The 23,306-nt window shown below is 53.8% G+C and overlaps 2 protein-coding genes across 2 annotated transcripts; one reads left to right on the top strand and one right to left on the bottom strand.

The window, feature by feature from the left end:
* Positions 1–1,273: 1,273 nt before the first annotated feature.
* On the bottom strand, positions 1,274–9,430 carry LOC135231248 (putative gametogenetin-binding protein 1). Its single transcript, XM_064284683.1, has 3 exons — positions 8,763–9,430; positions 7,669–7,808; positions 1,274–5,752 (listed from the first exon to the last, which is right to left on the bottom strand). The coding sequence occupies exons 1-3, from the start codon at positions 9,064–9,066 to the stop codon at positions 5,702–5,704; spliced, it is 495 nt and encodes a 164-aa protein (XP_064140753.1). The 5' UTR covers positions 9,067–9,430; the 3' UTR covers positions 1,274–5,701.
* Positions 9,431–12,036: 2,606 nt separating this feature from the next.
* Positions 12,037–18,021, top strand: BAK1 (BCL2 antagonist/killer 1). The gene is made up of 6 exons (XM_003421061.4): positions 12,037–12,281; positions 14,370–14,470; positions 15,807–15,942; positions 16,298–16,441; positions 17,542–17,722; positions 17,862–18,021. The coding sequence occupies exons 2-6, from the start codon at positions 14,401–14,403 to the stop codon at positions 17,967–17,969; spliced, it is 639 nt and encodes a 212-aa protein (XP_003421109.1). The 5' UTR covers positions 12,037–12,281; positions 14,370–14,400; the 3' UTR covers positions 17,970–18,021.
* Positions 18,022–23,306: the final 5,285 nt, after the last annotated feature.

Raw genomic sequence — 23,306 nt, 5'->3', positions numbered from 1 at the left:
CAGGTGATACCCTGAAGAAAGATGTAGCAGTCTGCTTCTGTATAGATTTTAGCCTTGGAAACCCTATGGAGTCATTCTACTCTGTCATATAGGGTTGCTATGTATCAGAGAAGACTCGATGGCAATGGGATGGGGGCTGGAGTGTCCTACTGTCCAGCCCATCTGCTACTGTCCCAGCTCAGGCTGACACCACCTCCCCTAATTGGCCTCATCCCCTCCACTCCATCCTCCCTCTGTACATCTGTCCATGCCACTTCCCCAGCTTTACCGTCCTCCATGGCTCCCCTGCCTGGCCTAGGTTGGCATACAAGGCCCCTTGCAATATGATCCCTGCCTATCTCTTCAGTTCCAACACGCCCCTGTCCTCGAACCCCTTCCACCTCCCCATCTGCCATACCTCCCACCCCTTCATTCAGTCCCGAACCGTGAATTGAGCCTGCTCTGTGCCAGCCACCATGCCTGACACTGCAGACATGGATTCAGTGCCCAACAGGGCCCGCCTTCCCGACACCTGCAGGCAGGGGCACTGAGAGGCTTCTGCATCTGCATTGTGGCAGTGATTCAGCAGGGCCTGAGCAAAGGCACTGAGAGTGCGGAGGGGGAGGGTCAGCATCATGGCAGGGAGTGCAAGAAGCCGTGTAACCAGGTGGAATAAACAAGGACGACAGAGGAGTCCATGATGGTCCCCGATCTCCGGTTTGGTCAGGGAGGTGGTCACGGGGTCCTGTTGCAGACGGGACACTTTCCCATCTCTGTGACTTTGCTCCTGCAGTTCTCCCTCCCCCTTACTTCCCCTGTCAAATTCCTCCTCCTGCACAAATCACAGATGATGTCTCTCCTCCTTGAAGCCTTCCGGATTCCTCCCTGCTCTCCCAAACTATTACAGCATCATAATTTTATTTTCATGGCATGAGCCTGTTGCTCCCCTCCCCCACCAGGCTGTGAACTTCATGAAGGTAGGGATGTGTCTTATCCGTGTCTGCTGACGACTTACATCAAACTGCCTTCACTACAGGAAGCCCTGAGCTCCACTGACATCCATCCCAGTGAGGGCCCAGAGGGTGCAGAAACGTCCCGACACGCGCTGGCTCAGGTGCGCACTCTCGGCGAGCCGAAGCCCAGGACAGTCCAGGCTGCGTAGTCAGGACGCATTTACCGTGCTTTGGTGCGCACGCGCCCTGCCGCTGCCAACCGCCTCCTCCCGCCCTCCCTTTGCGTTTGCCCACGCGTGACCCGGCCGCCCACGTGCCTTCGACAACCCCTTCCTGGACTCCACGCCCCAGGTGGCCCCCGCTCCACCCTGTGGGGCGGGCGTCGGAGGTACCCAAGCCGGAAGAGACTAGTTAGCTGACCTCTGCACGGACGAATGGGCCAAGGCGCGCCCCCTAGTGGTCAAGCACCCCCTCACAGCCGCATCCTAAAAAATGCCTGGCCGCCAAAGTACGCTATCTTCTTAACTTCCTTTCTGATTTCACCTCCTGTTAGTCCCCTCTCACTCACTCCCGGCCAGCAGCACAGGCCTCCTTCCCCTTCCTCAAACACCCCAGGCCTTCTCCTGCCTCAGGGCATTTGCACTGGCTGTTCCCTCTGCCTGTAATGCCCTTTCCCTCATGGCTCCCTCCCTCACTTCCTGCAGGTCCCTGCCTACATATGACCTCCTCAGAGGGGCCTTTCCCATTCCATGCCCTTGTCTAAAACAGCATCCTTGGGGTCTCTCTATCCCATTACGCACCTTCGTTTTTCTTCATATACTTGTCACCCCTGAAATATTACTGTTTACTGCCTGTCCCCATAGTAATGATATAAACTCCAAAAAAGTGCAGGTTTTGTATGTCTTGTTCACTTCTCTATTCCCCAGTCCCCAGAACAGAACTGAGATGTACTAGGAGCTTAATAAGTATTTGTTCCATGTATTCTTTGAGAAACCTCTATGAGTCATACAGCACTTCATTCAGCCCACACAAGAAGCCTGGGATCCGCCCATTTCACAGATGTGGAAACTGAGATTCAGAGAGGCATGGGATCTGTCTGCAGTCACATGCATTTCTCAGAGTCAGAGCAGAGGTTCCAACCCAGTCCAGTCTCTTCCCTCTACCTTCCTGATCTCCATCTCATTTCCCAGCTGGAAAATAATAACAGTTTTACCTTCCCTCTCACCCCAGCTGGCTACCAGTGACCCCAGTTGGGGACCCAAGCAGCATCCCCCTGGGGTTCCTGGCCAGGGGCCTCCAGGGAGGGGCATCCCACGGCCTCCAGCTTTGATGTGCCCAGATTTCCCTGGGTCCACCTATCCTACTCCCAGCTCCCAGATGGCCCCACCTACTGCCTTCCTTTCAGCCACCAGTGAGTCCCCAAAATACCCTCAGGATGGACCTAAGGACTGCTTTTCTCACCTCTGTCCTACCAGGGATACAGTGAGAAAAAGACAGACAGACAGACAGACACACACACACACACACACACACAGAGAAGCACAGGGAGAGAGAGAGAGACAGAAACACACAGGTACCAATAGAGAGAGACAATAGATAAAGGAGAAGAGAGAATCCCAGACAGTGACAGAGACTTGGCAAGTCCTCACATAAAGACCCAACTTAACTTCCATGGGCCTGACCAGGGCCACTGCCAGCCCAATAGACCCTTTTGGACAAGTTAGAAAAAGGCTCCCCCTCAAGGTGGACACAACACTGGCAAGGGAGCATGGCTGGTGAGCCGAGCCCAGCGGACTGGGTTTCAGATCTTTCTTGCCCTTCAGCCTGCACAGCTGTTCTTGGCAGCCCTACCCTGGCTGTCTGTACATCCAGGAGAGGACGGCACCTTTAAAACACAACCAGTTCCCAGGTCTGACCCACAGATGTGTCTGCAGTGTTCCCTTGAGGCCCATCGGACATGCCTGGCCTGTCTCCATGTTGGCCTTGAGCCCAAGACCCACCCTCTACACTCACTCTCGGGGCCTCCCACCATCAGCTTCAGTCACTGGTAAATGGTACATGATCCCCACCACTCCCCCCCAACCCCCCTGGCCTGCCGATCCACAAACCAGTTGTCTCTCCAGGATGAAGGCCTCACCCTAAGACCTGATTGATTGTTTGGGGGCATTTTAGACCCCACAGCAGGTCCTTGGGCCACCTCGCCCCTGCCTATCCCACCCATGAGTGACTGGCCAGGCCCATCCACAGAAACCAGCCCAGGAGCCCTGTGAGGCCAGGAACAAGCCCTCATGGCTGTGGTGCACGCAGATCCCCCTCCTGCTACAGCGACAGGACCAGCTGCCACACTTCCTGGTCTCAGAGGCACTCTCCTCTGTAGTCACAGGAATCTTGGGAGTGGACTGGAGATAGCCTGTTCCTCACTGACAGAAAGGAAAAATGAGGAGCAGAGGAGGGAGGGACCAGCCTGGGTCCCAGGTAGTAAAACCAAAGTTTCTGCTCTGCTCACTACCCAGCAGCCCCCACCCTGTGGGCTCTGAGATTGAGATGCTCCTGTCCCTGAAATGGGGTGGCCACAGCCCAGAAGCTGAGGTGGCTTGAGTGACCACTTTATTCTCAAAAGAAGTCAAGGATCCTGAGCTGCCAGCAGGGGCCCAGCCTACCTCAATCCTGTGTTATGCCTTCCTGTGCCCAGATAGGCCCAGGAGGCAAGCCTGACCCAGGGGGCAATGGTACAGGATAGGCAGAAGCTCTGTACTGGGGGGCTCGGGGCCTGGGATTCCCTCTCCAGCCTAGGCCTGATCAGAAGGAGAGGTGTTCTCTCCATGGGGCCCATAAACAGGGGGCGGGGCCAGAGTGAGTGCTATGTCCATGTGGGCTGGGGCAGGGGCCAGGTGTACCCATGGAGCCCACAGGCCACCCTTCAACCCCCCCCATTAATGGTCTGACTGAGACTGGAAGGACCCCGGAGGTCGTGGTCCCCAGGCCTTCTGTTAGCCCAAGACAGGAACCATTCCCAAAGCCAACTCTTTGGGGTTGGACTAGACTGTGGGATAGAAGATGATACTGGTGAGGAATGAACTTCTTGGATCAAGTAGACACATCAGACTATGTGGGCATCTCCTGGCTGGAGGGGAGATGAGAGGGCAGAGGGGGCCAAAGCTGCCCGAATAGACACAAGGAGAGAGAGCGGAGGGAAGGAGTGTGCTGTCTCATTAGGGGGAGAGCAATTAGGAATATATTAAAAAAAGCAAGGTGTATATAAATTTTTGTATGAGAGACTGACTTGATTTATAAACTTTCACTTAAAACACAATAAAAATTAACACCCCCCGCCCACACACACAACAGCCTGCACTCTTGGAGGAAATGGTTAGTAGGACAATTAGGGCACAGGTGAGTCATCTGGTCACAAGGCCACCTCCCAGCTGACTCAGGGGGACAGTCCAGATGGGTCTTTCCACCAGCCCCTAGCTCAGAAACTGAGTCAAGGACTCCATTGACTCTGGCCAAGAAGCCCAGGAGAAAGCCCTCAGCCCCATTTAAGAGATGATAGCCTCTCTGAGCCCTCCCCCTTCTGATTGCCACCCTCCACCCGGATTGAGGGGTGGAGGGGACTTCCAGCTTCACTGGGCTGGGCTGGGCTGGGGCCAGGTGTGTACAGCTCCCCACCTCAACCCAAGCATGTGGCTATGGGCTCATCTCTCCAGCAAACATTTGTTGCTATCAATCCTAGTAATTATTAAGAATGGCAGCCATGTTCTGACATTGAACTTCAGCTCTGCAGCAGTCCTCAGATTGGACACAGTAATGAAGGACGTGGTAGGGGTCAGTGGGGAACGTCAGACAAGCTACCATAAACAGGAGTGCTGCTCTCTTTCATATATATGCTTAGAAGCTTGGCCTGCACCCAGGCAGAGGGGAGGAATTGGGCATCCTCCAAAGCAACAGGTTTACAGGGAGGTCAGCAGAGCCTCCTGACAAACAGTGCCCCCTGGTGTCTAAACCAGGACTACCCCCCCCAACCATGGGGTTGCAAAGGATGGTTGCTCCAGCCTGGGACCCGCCCCTCCTGCATCAACCCCAGGGACCTGTCGTCTGTTCTCCCAGCCCAGGCCTCCTGAGTCAGGGGCCCTAAATAGCTGAGGCGGTCCCCAGGGTCCCAGGGCCGCTGCTTTCCTGGCTTTGTCCCTTAGCTAGCTGGGCAGGAACTTCCTGCCAGAGAATTCCCGGATCCTCCTGGTGAGGCCACAAACATGGCCTGGGAACTTGGGGAACTCGAGGAGGGAGGGATGTCAGGGAAGCTCCTCCCAGCAAGCGCAGGACTGTGGGCAGCAGGGCCTCCCTGGCAATCTGGAGGTGGGCTGTCTCCCACTCCCATGTTGGGCCCACCCTACCTCCCGTCCTCCTGGCTCCAGGGCCCTGCTGCAGAGATCCCACCGGAGACCAGGGCTCTGCAGCCACACCCTGGCAGCCCCCAGGGTACAGACTGGGGATTAGACTGAGATCCTGGACAGACTGGGCTTGGATGAAGCTGAGGATGAAGTGGTGGGGTCCAAAGACAGACAGAAGAGCCGCCAAAAGCAAACTGGGTTTTTATTACCAACACTGCAGGCCTGGATCCAATGGTGGGGCAGTGCTGGGCTGGCCCACCCTGCAGACACAAGGACACTGGTCATTCCAGGACCACTTGGCCCTAGGGGCTCCTTGGACATGCCCTAAGAAGAGGGGGACACATCCCAGGCAGGGCAGACTCAGGGCCAGTGCCCGCTTCACTCTGGAGGCCAGTTCCCCATCTCGTCCATCTCCTCGAGCAGCAGGTGCTGGGGGCAGAAGGGGTGAAGGAAGATGCCTCAGCTTCTTCGGGCTCCCTCCCGGCCCTGCTCTGCACCCCATAACCTTCCCATCTACTCCCAAGTGACAAGTTCCCAGAACCACCTTTTCTAGACCTTCCCCACATCCCCACAGCTGACCCAGCTCCCTCCAACTTACGGGAACTCCTTGGAAGTTCCAGGAGTCAGGTACCACAGCCAACCCCTCCCTTCCTTCACCGCTGTCCTGGACACCATGCCAAGGAGGCTTGGTGCCCTCCCCGCCAGTTTAGGGTGGTGCTTCAGCTGCCTCAGTGCCCCTCCCCCAGGTCCCCAGCATTCCCCAAAGGTGGGGAGGGACTTCCTTCCCCCTCAGCTTGATGTCCCTGAGGGCAGATACAGAGAGAGTGGGGGGAGGGGATGATGAGGCCAGGACCCTTGAAACACCCAAGGGAGAGAGGTATTCCTGAGGCAGCTCTGTCTCCAAAGTGAGGACTGGGCTGGGCCCTCACTTGCCACTACCCAGGGACTCCCTGAAAAAAAAAAAAAAAAAGCCAAACCCATTGCTGTCAAATCGATTCCAGCTCATGGTGACCCCATGTGTTACAGAATAGAACTGCTCCATAGGGTTTCTTTGGCTGTAATCTTTTCGGAAGCTGGTCACCAGGCCTTTCTTCCGCAGTGCCACTGAGTGGGTCTGAACCACAAATCTTGAGGTTAGCAGCTGATTGCAAATCACTTGGTACCACCCAAGGACCTTAGGAACTCCCTAGGCCCCCCAATACTGCACACGCTACCCCAGAGCTGTGACCACTGGGACTGGGTTAGGTTCCCACCGCCAGCAGGCAGGCTGGCTTAGAAAGTGGTTCTGGAGGAGCAGGGAGGGATGAGAGCAGACTGAAAGAATCAGAACCCTGAAAAGGGAACAGTGAGAAGGCCCTGTCAGAGCTATTGCTCTGTGCGGTTGTGGGTGAGGTGACGCAGCTTGTTCAGCACGGTAGAGGGGGCTCCTGTGAGACAGGCGTGAGGGCAGGGTTAGGACAACGAGTAGGATGCCTTTCTGTATCCATTACCCCCAAGGAGTGAGAGTAAGAAGATCGTAATCCCTGGCACCAGGAGTGTCCTTACAGCTATGGCTACATACTCTTCATCTCCCAGATCCTTGCAGGTGGAGTAACCAAGGCCTATATTCAAAGTCACAGAGCAAGTCAGGCGGAACAGGCACTCTGACCAAAGAACTTGGTCTCTGAACCCTATGCTCTTGCCTTTTCTCAGCTACATGGACCAAGAGGGGCAAATCCTGAATGAAAGACTGAACTGATGAATGAAATGGAACTGAGCTCAAAAAAGGCACAGACAGGTTTTCTAACAACAGAGCCATCAATGTGCACTCAGAGAAGCTTAATCTTTAAGCCCCAAGGCTGATGTCGGGGAGGGTGAGCAGGACGGCGGTCCTCAAACCCACCCAGTGCATCTATGTGTGTTTGTGGAACTGCGCGGGAGTGGGACAGAGAATGGAAAAACAGCAACATTATATGAATTACAGATGCACAGAAAAGCCCTACAGCCTGTCTGGAAAAATCCCCTCACTGTACAGATGAGGAAACTGAGGCCCAGAGAGGTGAAGGGACTTGTCCAAGCCCACACAGCAAGCGAGGCAAAGCTAAGACTTAAAAATGGACATCTGGGTCAGTGAGAGACAAAAAGATAGATGGAAAAGTGTGTGAGTGGGTGTGCCACACACACACACTCAAGTGCAGGGGACCAGGGTCCTAATCTCAGAAACACCATCACCAAGCAGAGGTTATATCTCCCCAAAGTGTAGACTGATGCCAGGGGCAAGGCCCTGTGAAGATGAGAGGCCTCCAACCCCACTATCTCTGGTGCCCGCAAGCAGAGAGCTGGAGGTCAGGATGGGCTAGACATACCTGGCCATCCACAACGCCCGCCTCCTCCAGGGTGATCTCTGGCTGGGCCAGCAGCTCCCGGCCCTCTTTGCTGCCCATCTTCCAGAGGCGGGACTCCCGTTGCACAGCCAGAAGCTTCTTCAACTCTGACTCCACGAAACCTGCGAGTCAAGTCGGAGAGGTGGGCGGGGAGGGGTGGAGGCAGGAGAAGAGGGGAGCAACCTGCTGGGGACCCAAGGAAGAGAAGGGGGTTCCTGTTCTCCAAATCTCATCCCACCCCTGTTCGATCTCTGGTCTGTAGCTCTTTCTTCTTCCATTACCTGGAACCAGCCAGATACCATCTCCCCACCACCCTGCCTTCCCCAGGAAGCTCACTTTCCACAGATTCCCTCCTGCAAAGCCTGAAGACATGTAGGAGGGCAGACATCTGCCCCCCTCCCTCCAGCCACAAACTCAAAAGCATAGATCTAGAGCCCAAACTGCCTGGTTCAAGTCCCAGCTCTGCCACATACTAGCTGTGTGACTTTGGAGAAGTTATTTAAGCTCTCTGCTCCTTAGTTTCCTCACTGTGAAGTGGAGATAATGATAGGACCTACCTCATGAAGTTGCAATGTGGCATCATGTGAAAAGTACTTAGAATAGGGTCTGGCTCATAGTAACAGTTACGTAAGTGCCAACAATAATTTTATCGTATTATGTTATTACCACTAAACCAACTGCTCCCCATGTCTAGGCTGCTGCGGGGGCGGGGGGGGGGGACACAGCAACGCATGATGGGAAAACCAGGGATGGAGGTGGCTTTCCAAAGTAGCTACAAGGCAATGGGCTACCCGATCTAGGCTGAGGAAAGGGTGGCGCTTCAAGAGCCTCAGCCTCAATCACAACCCCCATCACTGCCTCTCAGCCAGGAGGGAGGAGGCCCTTTCTCCTTCCGGCGAGACCCAGCCCAGCCACACCGAGGTAACACACGGATCGCCGGTCTGGGGCGATCATCTTAGGTCCTCTGATACCACCTGGTGGTCAGAACTGGTATTGCACTTCTGAGCCTCTGGCCAACGGGGGGCTCCCTGGGCCAAGGGGCAGGTTGGGAGGGGAGGAGGGGGCACCACACTTACCCACTGTATCCGTTGACCTAAAAGTCTTATGCAGTGGTGATTGGAGGGTGACAATGCCTGGGACACAGAGGTTAAATAAGCTGTCCTCTTCCTCCACTTCCTCTTCCTCCCCTTTATCCTTCTCTGGGGGCAAGCCGACCTTGAGAGGAAACTGGAAGGATGCCAGGTCTCTGAGTAAGTGAGGAGGGCCAGGGCCCACACTTGCAGCCTCCCTCCCCAGATTCAACAGGAAGTGGGAGGAAACAGCTCTCAAAGGGTTAAGAAAAGGGACTGCTGTCCCTGGGCCCAAGCCAGATTTGGGCATGGGGGAGGGGACCCATTGGGGCCTCACTCCCACCCCTACCACCCCAGGCTGGTCCCACAGACCTTGGCCATGGCTGATTTCTGGAGCTGCTTGTACAAGCTGAGGAGGTGGTTCCAGGGAGTCATCCCTGCCTTTGAGGAGGCCAGCTTGAGGTCTCCTGTGAAGGAACAGCAGTCACTGCCAGGCTGATGGCTGTAGGGGGTGGCCCAGGAGGGTAGGGATGTGGGAGGCCTGAGCTGGGAGTGGGGTTTCTTTGCTTTCTTTAGCAAACACCAATTATGTGTCAGGCACAATTCTAGGCACTTTACAAATAACATCTCATTTAATCTTTGCAATTACCCTGAGATAAAACCAAAACCAATTCGATTCCAACTCATAGCCACCCTATAGAACAGAGTAGAATTGCCCTATAGAGTTTCCAAGGAACACCTGGTAGATTCAAACTGCCAACCTTTCGGCACTACGCCACCAGGGTTTCTGCCCTCCGAGATAGGTACTATTATATGACCATTTTGTAAATGAGGAGGCTGAGACAGAGAGGTTGAGAAACTTGCCATTATCACACAGTTTGGCAAGGTAGTTGGGATTCAAACCCAGGCAGTCTGGCTCCAGTGTCTCCTCAGACTGTGTCCTGTGTCCTGCCGGGCCCTACACCCCTGAGAAGTCCTAGAGGAAGAGGGCCACACTCACCGTCAAGCAGATACTCTTTCTCTTCCTCCCTGGTAAAGGTCTTGGCCCTCTGCAGGCATTCTTGCTCCACCTCCAGAGCCTGGGCAATCCTGATTCCAAACCACAGTCAGGTGGGGGAGGTGAGTAGGGCCCAGAAATATGGCAGGGGGTGCCCCAACCTCCCCCAAGGCTCTCTGACACACCCTACTCAGCCCCTTCCGTTCTCCCTCTCCCAGCAGCCCCCTGTTCTGCCCTCTGGGGTCTTTGTCATAGGGGGGGCTATCCCTTCCCAAAAGTCATGTAAGGAGAGTGTGGGGAGGTATGTCTCCGCTTCTTCACATGGGGTTGGGAAATAGGAGAGAGGGTGGGGAGGGAGGGCAGAGTTGAGTGGGCCTTGGAAAAGGAGGGTGGAGCAGGAGTGGGAGCCCCAACCACCCTGGCACATCAGCTCCTCGGAGCTGAGGGGACCTGGCCCCTCCCTCTTTCATTCATGGTGCCCCCATCCCCCTCACTTGTGGGGGAACCCTTGTCTTTGCCTCCTCCCCCACCCAAACCCCCCAATTCCAGGCTCTTCCCCTCACTTGATGCTTCCATACCTTGGCCCTACCTTTAATCCCTGGCTCCTTCCCCCACCCCCTAACCGCCCAGCCCCCATACCCAGCCCCTGTTCAGCCCTTTACTCATCTAAGGACTACCGTTCCTGGACTCTGCTCAACTTAGGTCCCCTATCTCAGGCCCATATCCTTCCACCATCTTACATCCCAGGCCCTTTCCCCACCAGGGTTCCCCCATCGCCACCACCCACAGCCCCAGCCCCTTACCTGCCCGAGGCCCCTGTATCCCCAGAGGCCTGCCTTGCTGCCTCGTTCTTCTCTTCCTCCTCCTCCTTCTCAGACAGGCTGCCCAGCACCTCCTGACTTCCTCTGGGCAGGACCGACTTCACCTCTTTGCCCTGGGCCAGCACCTGCAGGATCTCCATGGGGGTGAGGGTCTGGGGCCACATATCCCCCACCCCCAGGCATGAGGGATCATGCAGTAGCAGGTGCAGGGAGCCCTTGGGAGTGGCTACCATGAGGGCATCAGGCAGCATGGAGGGTGGCTCGATCTTGCTCTCTTCTTGGCCCTGGCGATCCATCACGTGGACGGCATCCTGCTCTTGAGAGGGACACGTCCCACCTCTTGCTAGACCCTTGTTAGAGCGCTTTGGGCTGCTCTTGCTCCTCATCAGGTTACGGAAAAAGCGGAACATGGAGGAGTGGCCCAAAATTCGGGGTCGGTGGGTTGGAGCTGGGGCCTCCATCCTGAAGGGGACCCTGACTCAGAGGGAGGAGCCCTAGTGGTCACCCCAGGACCAACTGCTTAAGAACAGGAGGAGTTTTCAAATGAAAACTTCCAGTTAGAAACTTCCAGGAGTTCTAGAAGGCAAAGGTCAGGTGGGGGGTGGGGTGGGGAGGGTGACTTTGGTAGGGCATGGGGTGGGTGGGAGAGTAGTTAGGGGCAGAGGGGACAGGCGGGTGATGAGACAGGGGGTCTGAGGAGGCTGGGGGGGGGATGAAGACTTGGGGGAGGGGATCTTGGTGAGAGCCCCAGGAGGCCTGGTGGGAGTGAACAGGAGAGGCTGGGAGGGACTAGGATCCCCAGAATGGGGCAGGGCGCTGTCGAGGACTCTACCCATACCTCCACCCAGCCAGCTTTCTGGGCTTGCCCTGTCCCTGAGAACCATTTCCTGATGCCAGACAGTATGCGTCCTTCCTCTTCTCTGCCCCCTTAGCACCCAGCTCACGCATGCCCAGAGGGCAGCACAGACCTCACCATGTTTTCATCTCTGTTTACCTGCCTGTGATCGTCAGGGTTTTGTATCTAAGGTGCTGGCGCATCGGTTGAATCTCATTTATTATTATTATTCCCCGCGGCACCTACAGACCTGATTATAAACCCAGCTCAGTGACCTTGGGGGAGTACCATATACCAGCTGAGCCTCAGTTTGTTCATCTTTAAAATGGGCAGAGTTCACTGACCGTACCCGAAAGGGATGTTGAGAAGATGTGATGAGACAATGAGGTTGCTAAAGTGCATGGCACACGGGTGGGTGCTTAAGAAACTTCGCCATCCTGGCTTTTTTATTGGTGTTGATTGATGGAAGGGGTAAAAGACCAAGACAAAGCCAGGGAGTCAGGGGTAGACAAAGCAGTGGGAGAGGGGAGCCGCTCCATCCTGGCTGGATCTGGGGCGGGGCGGGAGCTGCCCTTGGCCTGGGAGCCAGGCTGAGAACGGGTGTCGCATCCGGCGGCCACAGAGGAACTTCCTCTAGAGGGAGCTGATTGGAGCAAGCGCGGCCCCGCACCTCTATGATCTGCAGCTCTGCGCGGGTCCTTCGGCCACGGGACAAGCTGAGGCGGCATCCAGACGCCGGGAATGCACTGACTTCCATTCCTGGAAGCCGGGCCTGGGCAGGCATCCTGCCCCAGAGAGCAGCCGCTGGCCCCTTGGGATCCCAGGCCTCGTCCCTGCTGAGCCATCCCCAGTCTAGGCCAGGCTCCGCGCAGGTAAGCTGGGGAGGTACTGCCCCTCCAACGCCCTCATTGCAGCCCCAGCCCCAGCCCCAGCCCCAGCCCCAGCCCCAGCCCCAGCCCCAGGGTGAGGCAGGGAGCTTTTGAGGAGGTGGATGGGGAAGGGGAGGCCTTCAGGGCTTGCCTCCACGGCTCCACCAAACTCCGCTGAGAGTTTGGCTGTGCTGGGGCTCCGTGCTGCTGACCCTTAGATGGCTTCCCGTCTTGCTGTGGCCCTGGGGTGCTGGAAAACCGGATGCCAGAGAACTGGGACCCTTAGCAGTCTGGAGGGTGGGGGTGGAGGTCAGAGCCAAGGTCAAGAGCCGGAGAGAACTTTCAGGGCGGTTCCTGCCATCCAGGAGCCCTAGACTGGGTCTGAGGCCTGATCAGGCATCTCCACTGGGGAACACTCGGCCAGAGTCAGTAGCAGCAAGCCCAGGAGGTGGGGGTAGAGTGGACTCCCCTTACCAGGAAGTTGGGCCACTTGGAATGGGGGACGGGGGTAGGCCCAGGTTGATGCAGACTGCTGACCCTGAGGACTCGCCTGCTCCTGGTAGTGAACCCCTGGGGTGGTGATAGAGGGGGTTGGAGGTGCAGTCAGCATCCTCCTGTCCTGCGGTCTTGGGATGCCAGGTTTCAGGGACCAGAGGGGAGGGAAGCCATCTTATCCAGTAAGAAGCTGCCCGGATGGGGTTGTGCCAGGCAAAGGCCTGCTTTAAGGAGGCCTGGTGCCCCCGGGCATAGGAGAGGGGGGTCTGCCTTAGGTGTGTCCCTGAGAAAGTGGAGGGGTGGAGAACTGAGTGCACAGGTGATCAACCTTTGCCCATTCCCTTCTTGGAGGGCTCCTGGGAAAAGATGGCCCCAGGCCTGAGAGGGAGGAAGGTGAAGGTACGGAGGCCCTCCCTGAGGAGGGGGCTGCTGTGCTTGGCTCTGGGTGGAGCAGCCCTCCTCAGGGCCAGGAGGATGGGTCATTCTCACCAGGGTGATGGAGGCATCTTCAGGGAAAATGGGGTCCTGGAAGGGGGTACAAACTGAAAGTGAAAGCTCGGTCCAGGAAATGCTCTTTCTTCACAAACAGGCTTCACAGAGCAGATCGCTAGAGCAGCCCTGTGACCAGGACTGGGCAAAGGGGAAATTGGGGCAGGAGGGCAGCTGTGTGGTGTGGGTGCGTGGTGTGAGGCAGGGTGGGGGCTGTGAGGAACGCCCTGCTTCTTCAGCTCACTCCAAGGCAGGAGTTGGGAGGGTATAGGCAGGAGGTAAAGGGAAAATGGACACCCTCTCAGGTCCACAGACTGGAAAATAAATCTCCAATGAGTGTTGAGTTTATGAACTCACAGAGATTCAGAGAACCAACCTGAGTTTCCTTGACTAGCTATGTGGCGCTAACCACCCCATGCTTCACTTCTCCCACCTGTGAAATGGGTACAATGATACTTACCTCACTGGGTTAATGTGAGTTTTCAACGCCCAATACCAGGCAAGTGCTCATAAGTGGTAGGAGTATATAGTAGGCACTCAGGAAATGTTTGGGGCTAGATAGCCTGAGTTGGAAAACAGGTGTGTTCTGACTGGCCAGGGGGAAGTAGGGCCTCCGAGAAGAACTTCATGGGTCATTGGCTAGAGGTGGCAAGCTTGTGGTAAGCGTTGCTGGGTAGGGTACAGGAGGTCCCAGGAGCAGCTGGAAGAACTAGTCTCACTTGAGGTGAAATGGGACTGAGCTCCACGAGGCCGCTGCAGCAGCCACACCCTCCCCAGAGGCCCTGGGTGCCCGTTGAGGACACCAGGGTGCAGAGAGCTGGGCGTGAATCTTGACCACACACTCGGCATGTCTTTGGCTGCCTCACTTCTCTCACCGCACCATCTATTCAGGGTTACCAGTTAAAATGCTTGATAAATTCTGCTTCTGCCCAGCAGACTCCACAGGGACCCTCGGTGGTGGGATAAGAAGTGGCTAGAGCAAGGGCTGGGGGGTTGTTCCAGGAGTGGGGGAGCCCTCCCTGCTGTGTGGCCTGGGAACCTCTCTGGAATCCGCAGTTAGTACCCCTGCTCATCCCTATCTCTGCTTTTTCTCACCCGTCCCCACAGGCTGACGCTGTCCTCCACTAGAACCTGAAAAATGGCATCTGGGCAAGGCCCGGGTCCTCCCGGGCAGGACTGTGGAGACTCTACTCCACCCTCCACTTCTGGTAATGATCTTCCTGCCCCCTCCATCACTCATCACATAACCACAGGGCTGTCTGTGTGCATGGAGAGAGTGGAAGTGGACAGGGCCAGGACTTGTGGGCAGGCTCTCCAGCCTCAGTTTCCCCACCTTGGAGAAAGGCCAAAAGTATCTCCCTGCCCAATGCAGGTGGCCTGTTGAGCTCAGAAGCTGGAGCTGCAGTCAAGTTTAAGCCCTGGGAAGGGGAGGAGTCTTGGCGGGGGAGGCTCCAGAGGCTGAGAGTGGCCAGGGAGTGAATGGGAAGATGGGCACAGCGCCATCCTGGGGCAGAGGGGTGGAATCAGGGGCTGAGGAAGGAGGAAAGAATGGGGCGTGGATGTTGTATCCTTGCAGGAGGAGAAAGAAGGAAGTAAATTGGCTTATCATCGAGTCAGGTCAGCTAAACAGGGAGAGCAATTGTGGTGACTTTGGGGGAAGAAGTAAGATGGGTGCCCTCCCTCCCTCTTCCAAGGGGGTGGTCAGGGAAGCCTGGAGCTCAGGGTCTACCACACAAGTCTAGGTCCCAGCTCTGTCCCTATTTCCCTATTTGACTTTTCTAGGCCCAAAGCCACAGTTTCAAATGTGTTTCTCATGTTTCTGGAGCCACAGGTATGGGTACCTTATATACACCAAAATACTCGGGAGCCCAAGTGCCTGTGATTATAGCCTGGCTCCCCTGCTTGTTCTAGCTGTGTAATCTTGTACAAGTTACTTACACGCCCTGTGTCTCAGTTTCCCCATCTGTAAAGTGGGGATCACCTACTTCAAAGGGCTGTTGTGAGGGTTAAATGAAAAGTGTCTGTCTGGACAGTACCCAGCAGAGTAAGCATTAGAGGGTTTTTTTTTGTATGTTTAAAAACACATTGTCATTGAGTTGATTCTGACTCATAGTGACCCTATAGGACAGAGTAGAAACTGCGCCATAGGGTTTCCAAGGAGCGGCGGGTGTATTTGAACTGCCGGCCTTTTGGTTAGCAGCCAAGCTCTTAACCACCACACTTCCCACTAAATGTTTACTAGATGTTAACTAAGGGGTGAGAGCCCTGGTGGAGCCAGTGGCTAAGAGCTCCTCTGCTAACCAAAAAGTCAGCAGTTCAAATCTACCATCTGCTCCTTGGAAATCCTATGGGGCAGTTCTACTCTGACCTATAGGGTCACTATGAGTCAGAATAGGCTTGACGGTAATGGTTTTTTTTATTAACTAAGGGGTGGGAGTAGGGACATTTCTGTTCCCAGGAGAGGACCACTAGCCTTGAAGAACCCACAAAGGGTGGGGTACTGGGATTGGCTCTCCCTCCCTGACTGTCAGCTTTGATCCTCAGAGGTGCAGGTAGCCAGGGACGCGGAGGATGTTTTCCGCAGTTACGTCTTTTACCGCCATCAGCAGGAGCAGGAGGCCGAAGGGGCGGCCACACCCGCTGACCCGGAGATGGTCTCCTTGCCCCTGGAGCCTAACAGGTGAGCAGTGACCCCGGGGCCCACAGGGACATCAGGGAGGAGGGGCCCACCCGGGGTCAATGGGTAAGTTCTGGACTTGGGGAGGCCTAGGGAGACTTGTCCTTCTCCCATTGTTGCTCTTTTTTCATTTCGGGTTCCCACACCCATCTGGGACCTTGCGCCATTTTATTTTAGCCCACACCTGCTCATTGCCCCTGAGCCCAGTTTTCATGTACTGAGAACTCTGTCAGGGACCTCCAAGGAGGGGTGCACAGGGCCAGGGTGTCTTGAGCAGAAACGCTTTGCTGTGAGGCCAGCCCTACTGTGTGCTGTGTGCCCATTTGTCTGTTCACCCACCTGCCTCCCGTCCCTCCAGTGTCATGGGGCAGGTGGGTCGGCAGCTTGCCATCATCGGGGATGATATCAACCGGCGCTACGATGTGGAGTTCCAGACCATGTTGCAGCACCTGCAGCCAACACCACAGAACGCTTCCCAGTACTTCATCAAGATTGCCTCGAGGTAGCGCGGCCCCCTCTCCATGCATTCCAGCCACTGCCTCCCTGCTCTCCTGTCACTACACGCTGTGTCCCTACCCATGTGATGGGTTCCTCTAACAGTGTCAGCAGACCCGTCTCCGGTCCTGGATCTGCTGTTAACTCACTACTGGCCTTGGCTACCTGTCTTGCTCTCTCTGGGCCTCAGACTCCTCATCTTTTGAGCTCTGACACTGAGGACTTGACTGGTTAGACCAAGAACTTTAGAGAGGCCATGAGTGGGGATGTTCCCACAGCTCCCCAGCCTAGCTGTAAAACAGCCCTCCTTCCAGTCTGGAACCATGTTCCACACAGAAGATGGTAAGGTTGCTAACCTCTACCAGGCCCTAAGAATGGCTTCCATTTAGTATAATATGACATCTATGAGGCAATCTGGTGTAGTGGTTAGAGAGCCCAAAGCTAGGTTCAGATTCCAGCTTTGCCGCTTACTGGTTTTGTGAAACTTCCTAGCCCTCAGTCTTCTCATCTGTAAAATGAGGAAATTATGCTTATAGCACCGTCCACAGTTAGGAATCGCTAGCTATTGTTACCATCTGAGTGAGGGAGGTTCATGTCAATGCAGGTTTGAAGCTGAGGGTGAAGCTAGGAGTAAGTGATAGATTTAGAGTTGGTGCTAATGTCCTGCCCCTGTCCTTGGAGGCCCACTCCCACCCCCACCACTGTGTTTCTGGGACCTGTCCTAACCTCCTCTTCTGTCTCTCTCTCGGCTGTCCCTCGGGCTGCCAGGCCAGCAGCAACACCCACAGGTAATCTCCCTGCTGCCTCCATCTGCTCATTCTGCCCTCTGCCATCTCCATGCCACTTTGCACCTGTAGACTTCAGGGCCACACCCTGGTGGCAGCATCCAGCTCAGCTGCCCTCTGAGCTTTCTCCTTTCACAGAGAACCAAGCTTTTTCCAAATCAAGGCCAGGCTGGGGCAGCCTCTGTGGCCTGGATTCACAGCTAAGCCATTTTGCTTTCCAGTTGGGAGAGGGGTGGGAGGTACAGGGGGTTGAAGAGGGACAACAGCCTGCTGCCTCCTGGGAGTCCTCAACAGACAATATGGGATGCTTTTTTACCTACAGCCTGTTTGAGAGCGGCATCAACTGGGGCCGCGTGGTGGCTCTCCTAGGCTTTGGCTATCGCCTGGCCTTGCACGTCTACCAGCATGGCCTGACTGGCTTCCTGGGCCACGTGACCAGCTTCGTGGCAGATTTCATGCTGAAGCACTGCATCGCCCGGTGGATTGCACAGAGGGGCGGCTGGGTGAGTGCCTGAGGGCTGGCCACATGTGCTGCAGGAGCTGCCCCTCCCAGACCTGCTCTGTCCCCAGGACGGGGGCGGGGGGTTGTATGCTCTGCCAACCCCTCTAACCCCTCTGTCACCACCCTGTCTCTCCTGGCAGGTTGCAGCCCTGGACTTAGGCAATGGTCCCATCCGGAATGTGCTGATAGCTCTGGCTGTGGTTCTGTTGGGCCAGTATGTGGTACGAAGATTCTGGGATCCCAGATGAGACTCTTGCATGAATGTCAAGCCTTCCTCCCCTCCCCTCCCCTCCCCTCCCCTCCCCTCCCCTCCCCTCCCCTCCCCTCCCCTCCCCTCCCCTCCCCTCCCCTCCCCTTCACTTCCCTCCCCTGCAGGGGTCACCTTTGTTATTGTCAGGAAAAAGGGGCAGGGATACAGAAGCTTTAGCAAGTGGGTACTCCAGCTCTGGGGGACCCCTGCCCAGGGGTCAGTTAGACTGCAGGGATGCCCCAACATTGCATGGTGCTAATGGGCCCCCCTCTCTGGGCCCCATCCTATCAGAGAGGGGCTGCAGCCTCCCCCTTCCGCCCTGTCTGCTGGGCCCCGGGGAGATTGATCACCTGGAGAGACAAGATGCTGAAAGCAGTTCTCCCCAGGGCATTTTTTAATGGTTTTAGCTTTTTATAATACCCTTGGGAGATCCCAACCCGAGTCCTACCACTCTGTCCTAGGCATTTGGGAGGTGGGAATCAGTAGGCCTCCCTTGTGGTCCCCAGGATTCAGCTTATTCTAGAAGGTCAGAGCTTGAGAGCTGGGATAGAGCCCAGCCCTGGCCCTCCCTGCTTCACAGACCTAAGCCTGTGGTCCTGCTCAGCTTTCCCACCCTCCACCCCATATTCCCTTTTTGACTGGACTCTCAGGGATTCTGGGCCTGGGGTAGAGTGAGGTAGGGGAATGGCGCAGAGAAGAGCTGCCTGACTTATCCATCAGGACCCTCCAGCCCTACCTCCTGAGGGTTCTCTTTTCCACCTTATAAACACTGGCTCCCAGCCCATTCACTACAGATGAAGGACTATGCCCCTCCCATCCTTCCATGTGAGGAAGACAGGGGCCTTGGGCAAGTGAAGTATGGGCCTCCTTGCCCAGACTACAGGGTTCAGGACTGTGGTTTGTTATTGTCAGGAAAAAGGGGCAGGGAGCTCATTTTGAGATTTCTAAGTGGGAGAAGGGCTAGTAACACCACTAGGAATCCCAGAGTTGACCCCTTTCCCCTCTGTCATGGCATGGGCACAGTGTAATCTGAGGGTGGGCATGGGGAAACTGTGAATACTTGAACTCTACCCTCTCCCTCACCCCTCTCACCCCCCACCTCCCAGCTCCTCACCTGCCTCAGACCCACCGGGGGGGATGAGTGCCTTGTCTATCCTGACGGCCTAGGGGTTGGAGGTAGCGGAGGAGAAATTCTTGGTTAAGCCAAATACATGGGGGGCAGATGGACCCCCCCCACCGCCCCACATCCTCAGAGTGTGTTTGAAAATAAACTGTGCAATCCCCTGGTTGGTCATTGTTGTATCCTCTGGAGTGGGGGAACCTAGGCACGCCTGGGATTTACCAGGGGTATTACTGAATCAGATCTCCAATCAGGCCTTCAGAATCCCCAACAGGGCTGGGTATGGTGCTCCAGTGCCCCCAGCCCCCTGGAAGGCTTTGGTCCTTCCCTACCTCCTCTCTAACCCATTTTCCGCCCCCCACCACCCCCAACACACCTATCTCCTTGGGTTTCAGTTTCCTACCCCCTTAGGAAGTCAGGGGTTCCAGGCTCTGGGCCCTGGCTTCAGATCTGTTGAAGCAGCTGCACGTGCCTGGGGATCCCACATACCACCTTAGACCAGGCCCGAATTCTTCTCCCTCCCTGGGGCCACCACCCACATTGGCCCTGAACACCCTTGTCCCCCACGCCTGGCTCTTCCTGGGACACAGTGTTTCAGCTCCCCCTTCATAATGTCCCCCACAGCCAGCACACACACGGGGCTTTTCATTCTAGGGGTTTTATGCTGCATGGGAGTCCCTGTGGGGACGCAGCCAGGGGTGATAAAAAATAACAAGCATGGGGGCGTTTAAATGTTCCAAAATCTGCAGTCTTTCCAGTCTTGGGCACCCTGGTCTGCTCTTCTGACTGCCTTCCAAAATGGTCCCATGCAAGTTCAAGAGGACTCATGAGCTTCACTTTCATGCCCCAGGGTACTGGCCTCTCAAACCCCTTGCAACTCCAACAAGGTTGTCAAAAAGTACAGGCAGGGATGCAATCATGGGGGAAGACAGCCCTTGGAAAAGACAGAGCTGCAGGCAGTGGTGGCTAGAAAGGTGGTTGCTCTAAGACACTCTGCAAGCTCCTGCAGGAAACTCTTCTGGACATTTACTGAACACACTATCTGCCAGGCTTCATGGTAAGAATTTATCATTGGTGCCTAATCAGTAAGTATAATAGCTGATGACCTTGGGTGACCTTTGAGGCCTTAAACTTCCACTTTACAGACAAGGAAACTGAGGCACCTTCCCAGAGTAACCCGGGGAGCTGTAGCTAGAGGTTTTAGGTGGAGGTCAGAGTGGCGGGAATGAGGACAGATGGTCTTTGGTGCACAGGCCCGCAAAAGGGTTAGGAGATGGGGTGGGGGTGCAGGGTCGCCTCTCCACCCGCGCATGCAGCGGCCTCGTCACAGCACCAACCGGTTGAAGAGAGCTGAAGCTGCGTGGGTGCCCGAGTCTAAGATGCCCGGAGCAGCATCGGCTACGCACGCGTGCCCTTTCGTGGGCGGAGCCGCGGGGCGCTCCTCCTCCCTCACGCTCCACCTGGGTTTTGAAGGTGAGAACAGGGTGAGGCTTCGAGGGAATGGCAGATTATAACTGAAAGAAAGGCGGGTGGGCTGTGGCGGGAGCTAAGAAAGGCTTGAGGAGCCCCAAGGGTTTTGGCTTGTATCTAGCCTGTGCCCACCCCCACCACCACCCCGCCATTTCACTCACTATTCTGCCAGAATGAAGTTTTCTGAAACCTCAGTCTGAGGAGGATTCAGGAGTTGCGGAAACCCGAGAGTGAGAAGTTTGGAGGGACAGAATAAGGCAGGGGCTGTGGGGATAAAAAGTAGCAGACAGGTTCTGGAGGTATTAAGGAAGTTAAAAGGACATGTTCGTACTCCTCAAAATTTGTGGTCTTTCTGAAATTGTTGGCTTCATTTCCACGGAATAAATCTGAATTCCTCACAGTGTGTGATGCCACTGAGCTCGGGCAGTCCGGTTATGGGGTCAAGGGAAATGAGCAGCATTCAACTGTCATCCGTCATTTATTTCTGTAGTTTCAGTATGAATCCCCGCCCTTCCTTGTACAAATCGGCCTCGCGTTCTCCCCACCCCTACCTCGCGGTATCACAGCCATTTATTTGCTGTTTTGCCTCATCTGAAAAAAAATATATTTTAGGTCATTGGGCATCCATCCAAACTCTTTAATTGGAAAAAAAAAAAAATCCTTCATTTGCCCAACCACCCAAAAGTCTCAACAAATTTTTCTGACAGCCATCTGAATAGCATTAAAGTAAACTAAAATTAGTTCATTAGTTAATTAAGTGAAACCACTATATTCTGCTCCAGTTGGACACACCTCAGATATATAGGCCACCGATCCAAGACTTGTAAAATATGGATTTAGTTCAATGTAAGCAGAACAGATATTCCTAATCCCCTATCTGTGTGTGAATGGAGTTACCAATAATTGCTGGAGGTGTTCAAAGGTCAGGGACCAGAAAAATCAGCAAAACCCAGCTTCTCCTAGGGTGTGTTCACCAATTATCAGACATGTTAAAGGTGAACCCCAGCCTACTGGGAAATAAAAGTAAGACCAGGTGGGGGAAGGGAGAGGTTATTCAGCCCACCAGATGTTAAAAAAAAAATAAAATGCATGGAGTCAATTTCAACTCATGGCACCCGTGTGTGTTACAGAGTAGAACAGCTCCATAGGGTTTTCTTGGCTGTAATCTTTCTTCTGATGAGCAGCTGGATGGGTTCAGACTGCCAACCTTTAAATTGGCGGCTGATGGTAAACTGCTTGGGCCACCCAGGCTTCCCAGAACATGATGTTGTGTGCCCTGGAGTAGAATCCAACTCATAGCGACAGCATAAGTAGTAGTTAATTGTATCATTCACTCTAATATAATTTTGTTTCTTTGCATAGATAAGTAACATAAATTAATAAATATATTACTTTTATTCAAATCTAAGTTTACATTTATGCCTGTTGCCTGCGAGTCGATTCTGACTCCTAGCGGCAAACCTATAAGACAGAGTAGAGCTGCCCCATAGGATTTCCAAGGAGCAGCTGGTGGATTTGAACTGGTGACATTTAGAAGGGTAAATATCAGTTGTAGGGGCATATCAATAAGATGATTGTAGAACTGAGGCAACATGAACAAAAATTATTTCATTTTACCACCTTGTGAAAGAATATAGAAATGATTAAACAAAAACAAATCCATAATGCAATTCTTTTTTGTACAGACCTGGGAAAAGTTTTTGTAAGGCTGAGATATTCTGTTTTTTTTTTTTTTTTTTTTAGTGTGTCTATAATATTTAAACCCTGGTAGCATAGTGGTTAAGTGCTACAGCTGCTAACCAAAGGGTCAGCAGTTTGAATCCGCCAGACGCTCCTTGGAAACTCTATGGGGCAGTTCTACTCTGTCCTATAGGGTCGCTATGAGTCGGAATCGACTTGACGGCACTGGGTTTGGTTTGGGTTATAATATCTAAGGGAATTTGGAATATTAGAGAATCTGCAGATCAGTCTTGTGATTTCAAGTTGAATTATGTAATTTATTTTAGACTTGTGATTTGAAGCTTAAAGGTGTAGATAATTTGATTGTTTGTAAACAGTTTTGGAATCTTTAAAACAACTTGATTTGCCATATTTAAAGGTTTGAATTATTAGGTTTATGAGAGTTATTTACATGCTTAACAAGATTTTCTTCTTGTTTGACTTGTAAATCTACTCTATGAGGAATTTGAAGTGCTTGGAAAAAATCAAGTATATTAAATTTGTAAATGTAGTTTAAATATTTAAACGAATTTAATTAACTAAGTTTGTAAATGCATGAGTAATGTTCAAGCAAATTTAACATGTCAAGCCCATGGGCTAATTGAATATTAATCAAAGAACAAGTTATTGTTCTTACTTTTATACAAAAATTACTAGATTTCAAAATAGAATATCAAGATACGTAAATTAATAAAAAAAACTTGAGAAAGTCTGTTTTTAAATTTACAACTTTAATAAATTGAAAATTAATTTAAACATGAAAAAAAAACCCAACCAAACCCAGTGCGGTCGAGTTGATTCCGACTCATAGCGACCCTATAGGACAGAGTAGAACTGCCCCATAGAGTTTCCAAGGAGTGCCTGGTAGATTCGAACTGCTGACCCTTTGGTTAGCAGCTGTAGCACTTAACCACTACGCCACCAGGGTTTCCAAAATAAACATAAAAAAAAAAAAAAGCAACTGCAAATAGTCCTTTTGCTCTCAAATGCTTTGCTAAGAATTTCACCCTTCTTGAAACCTGATAC

The sequence above is a fragment of the Loxodonta africana genome, chromosome 1 (assembly GCF_030014295.1).
Source record: "Loxodonta africana isolate mLoxAfr1 chromosome 1, mLoxAfr1.hap2, whole genome shotgun sequence".
NCBI lineage: Eukaryota > Metazoa > Chordata > Mammalia > Proboscidea > Elephantidae > Loxodonta > Loxodonta africana.
The sequence above is the reverse complement of the archived record's forward strand: the minus strand, read 5'-3'. Positions and strand labels throughout refer to the sequence as shown.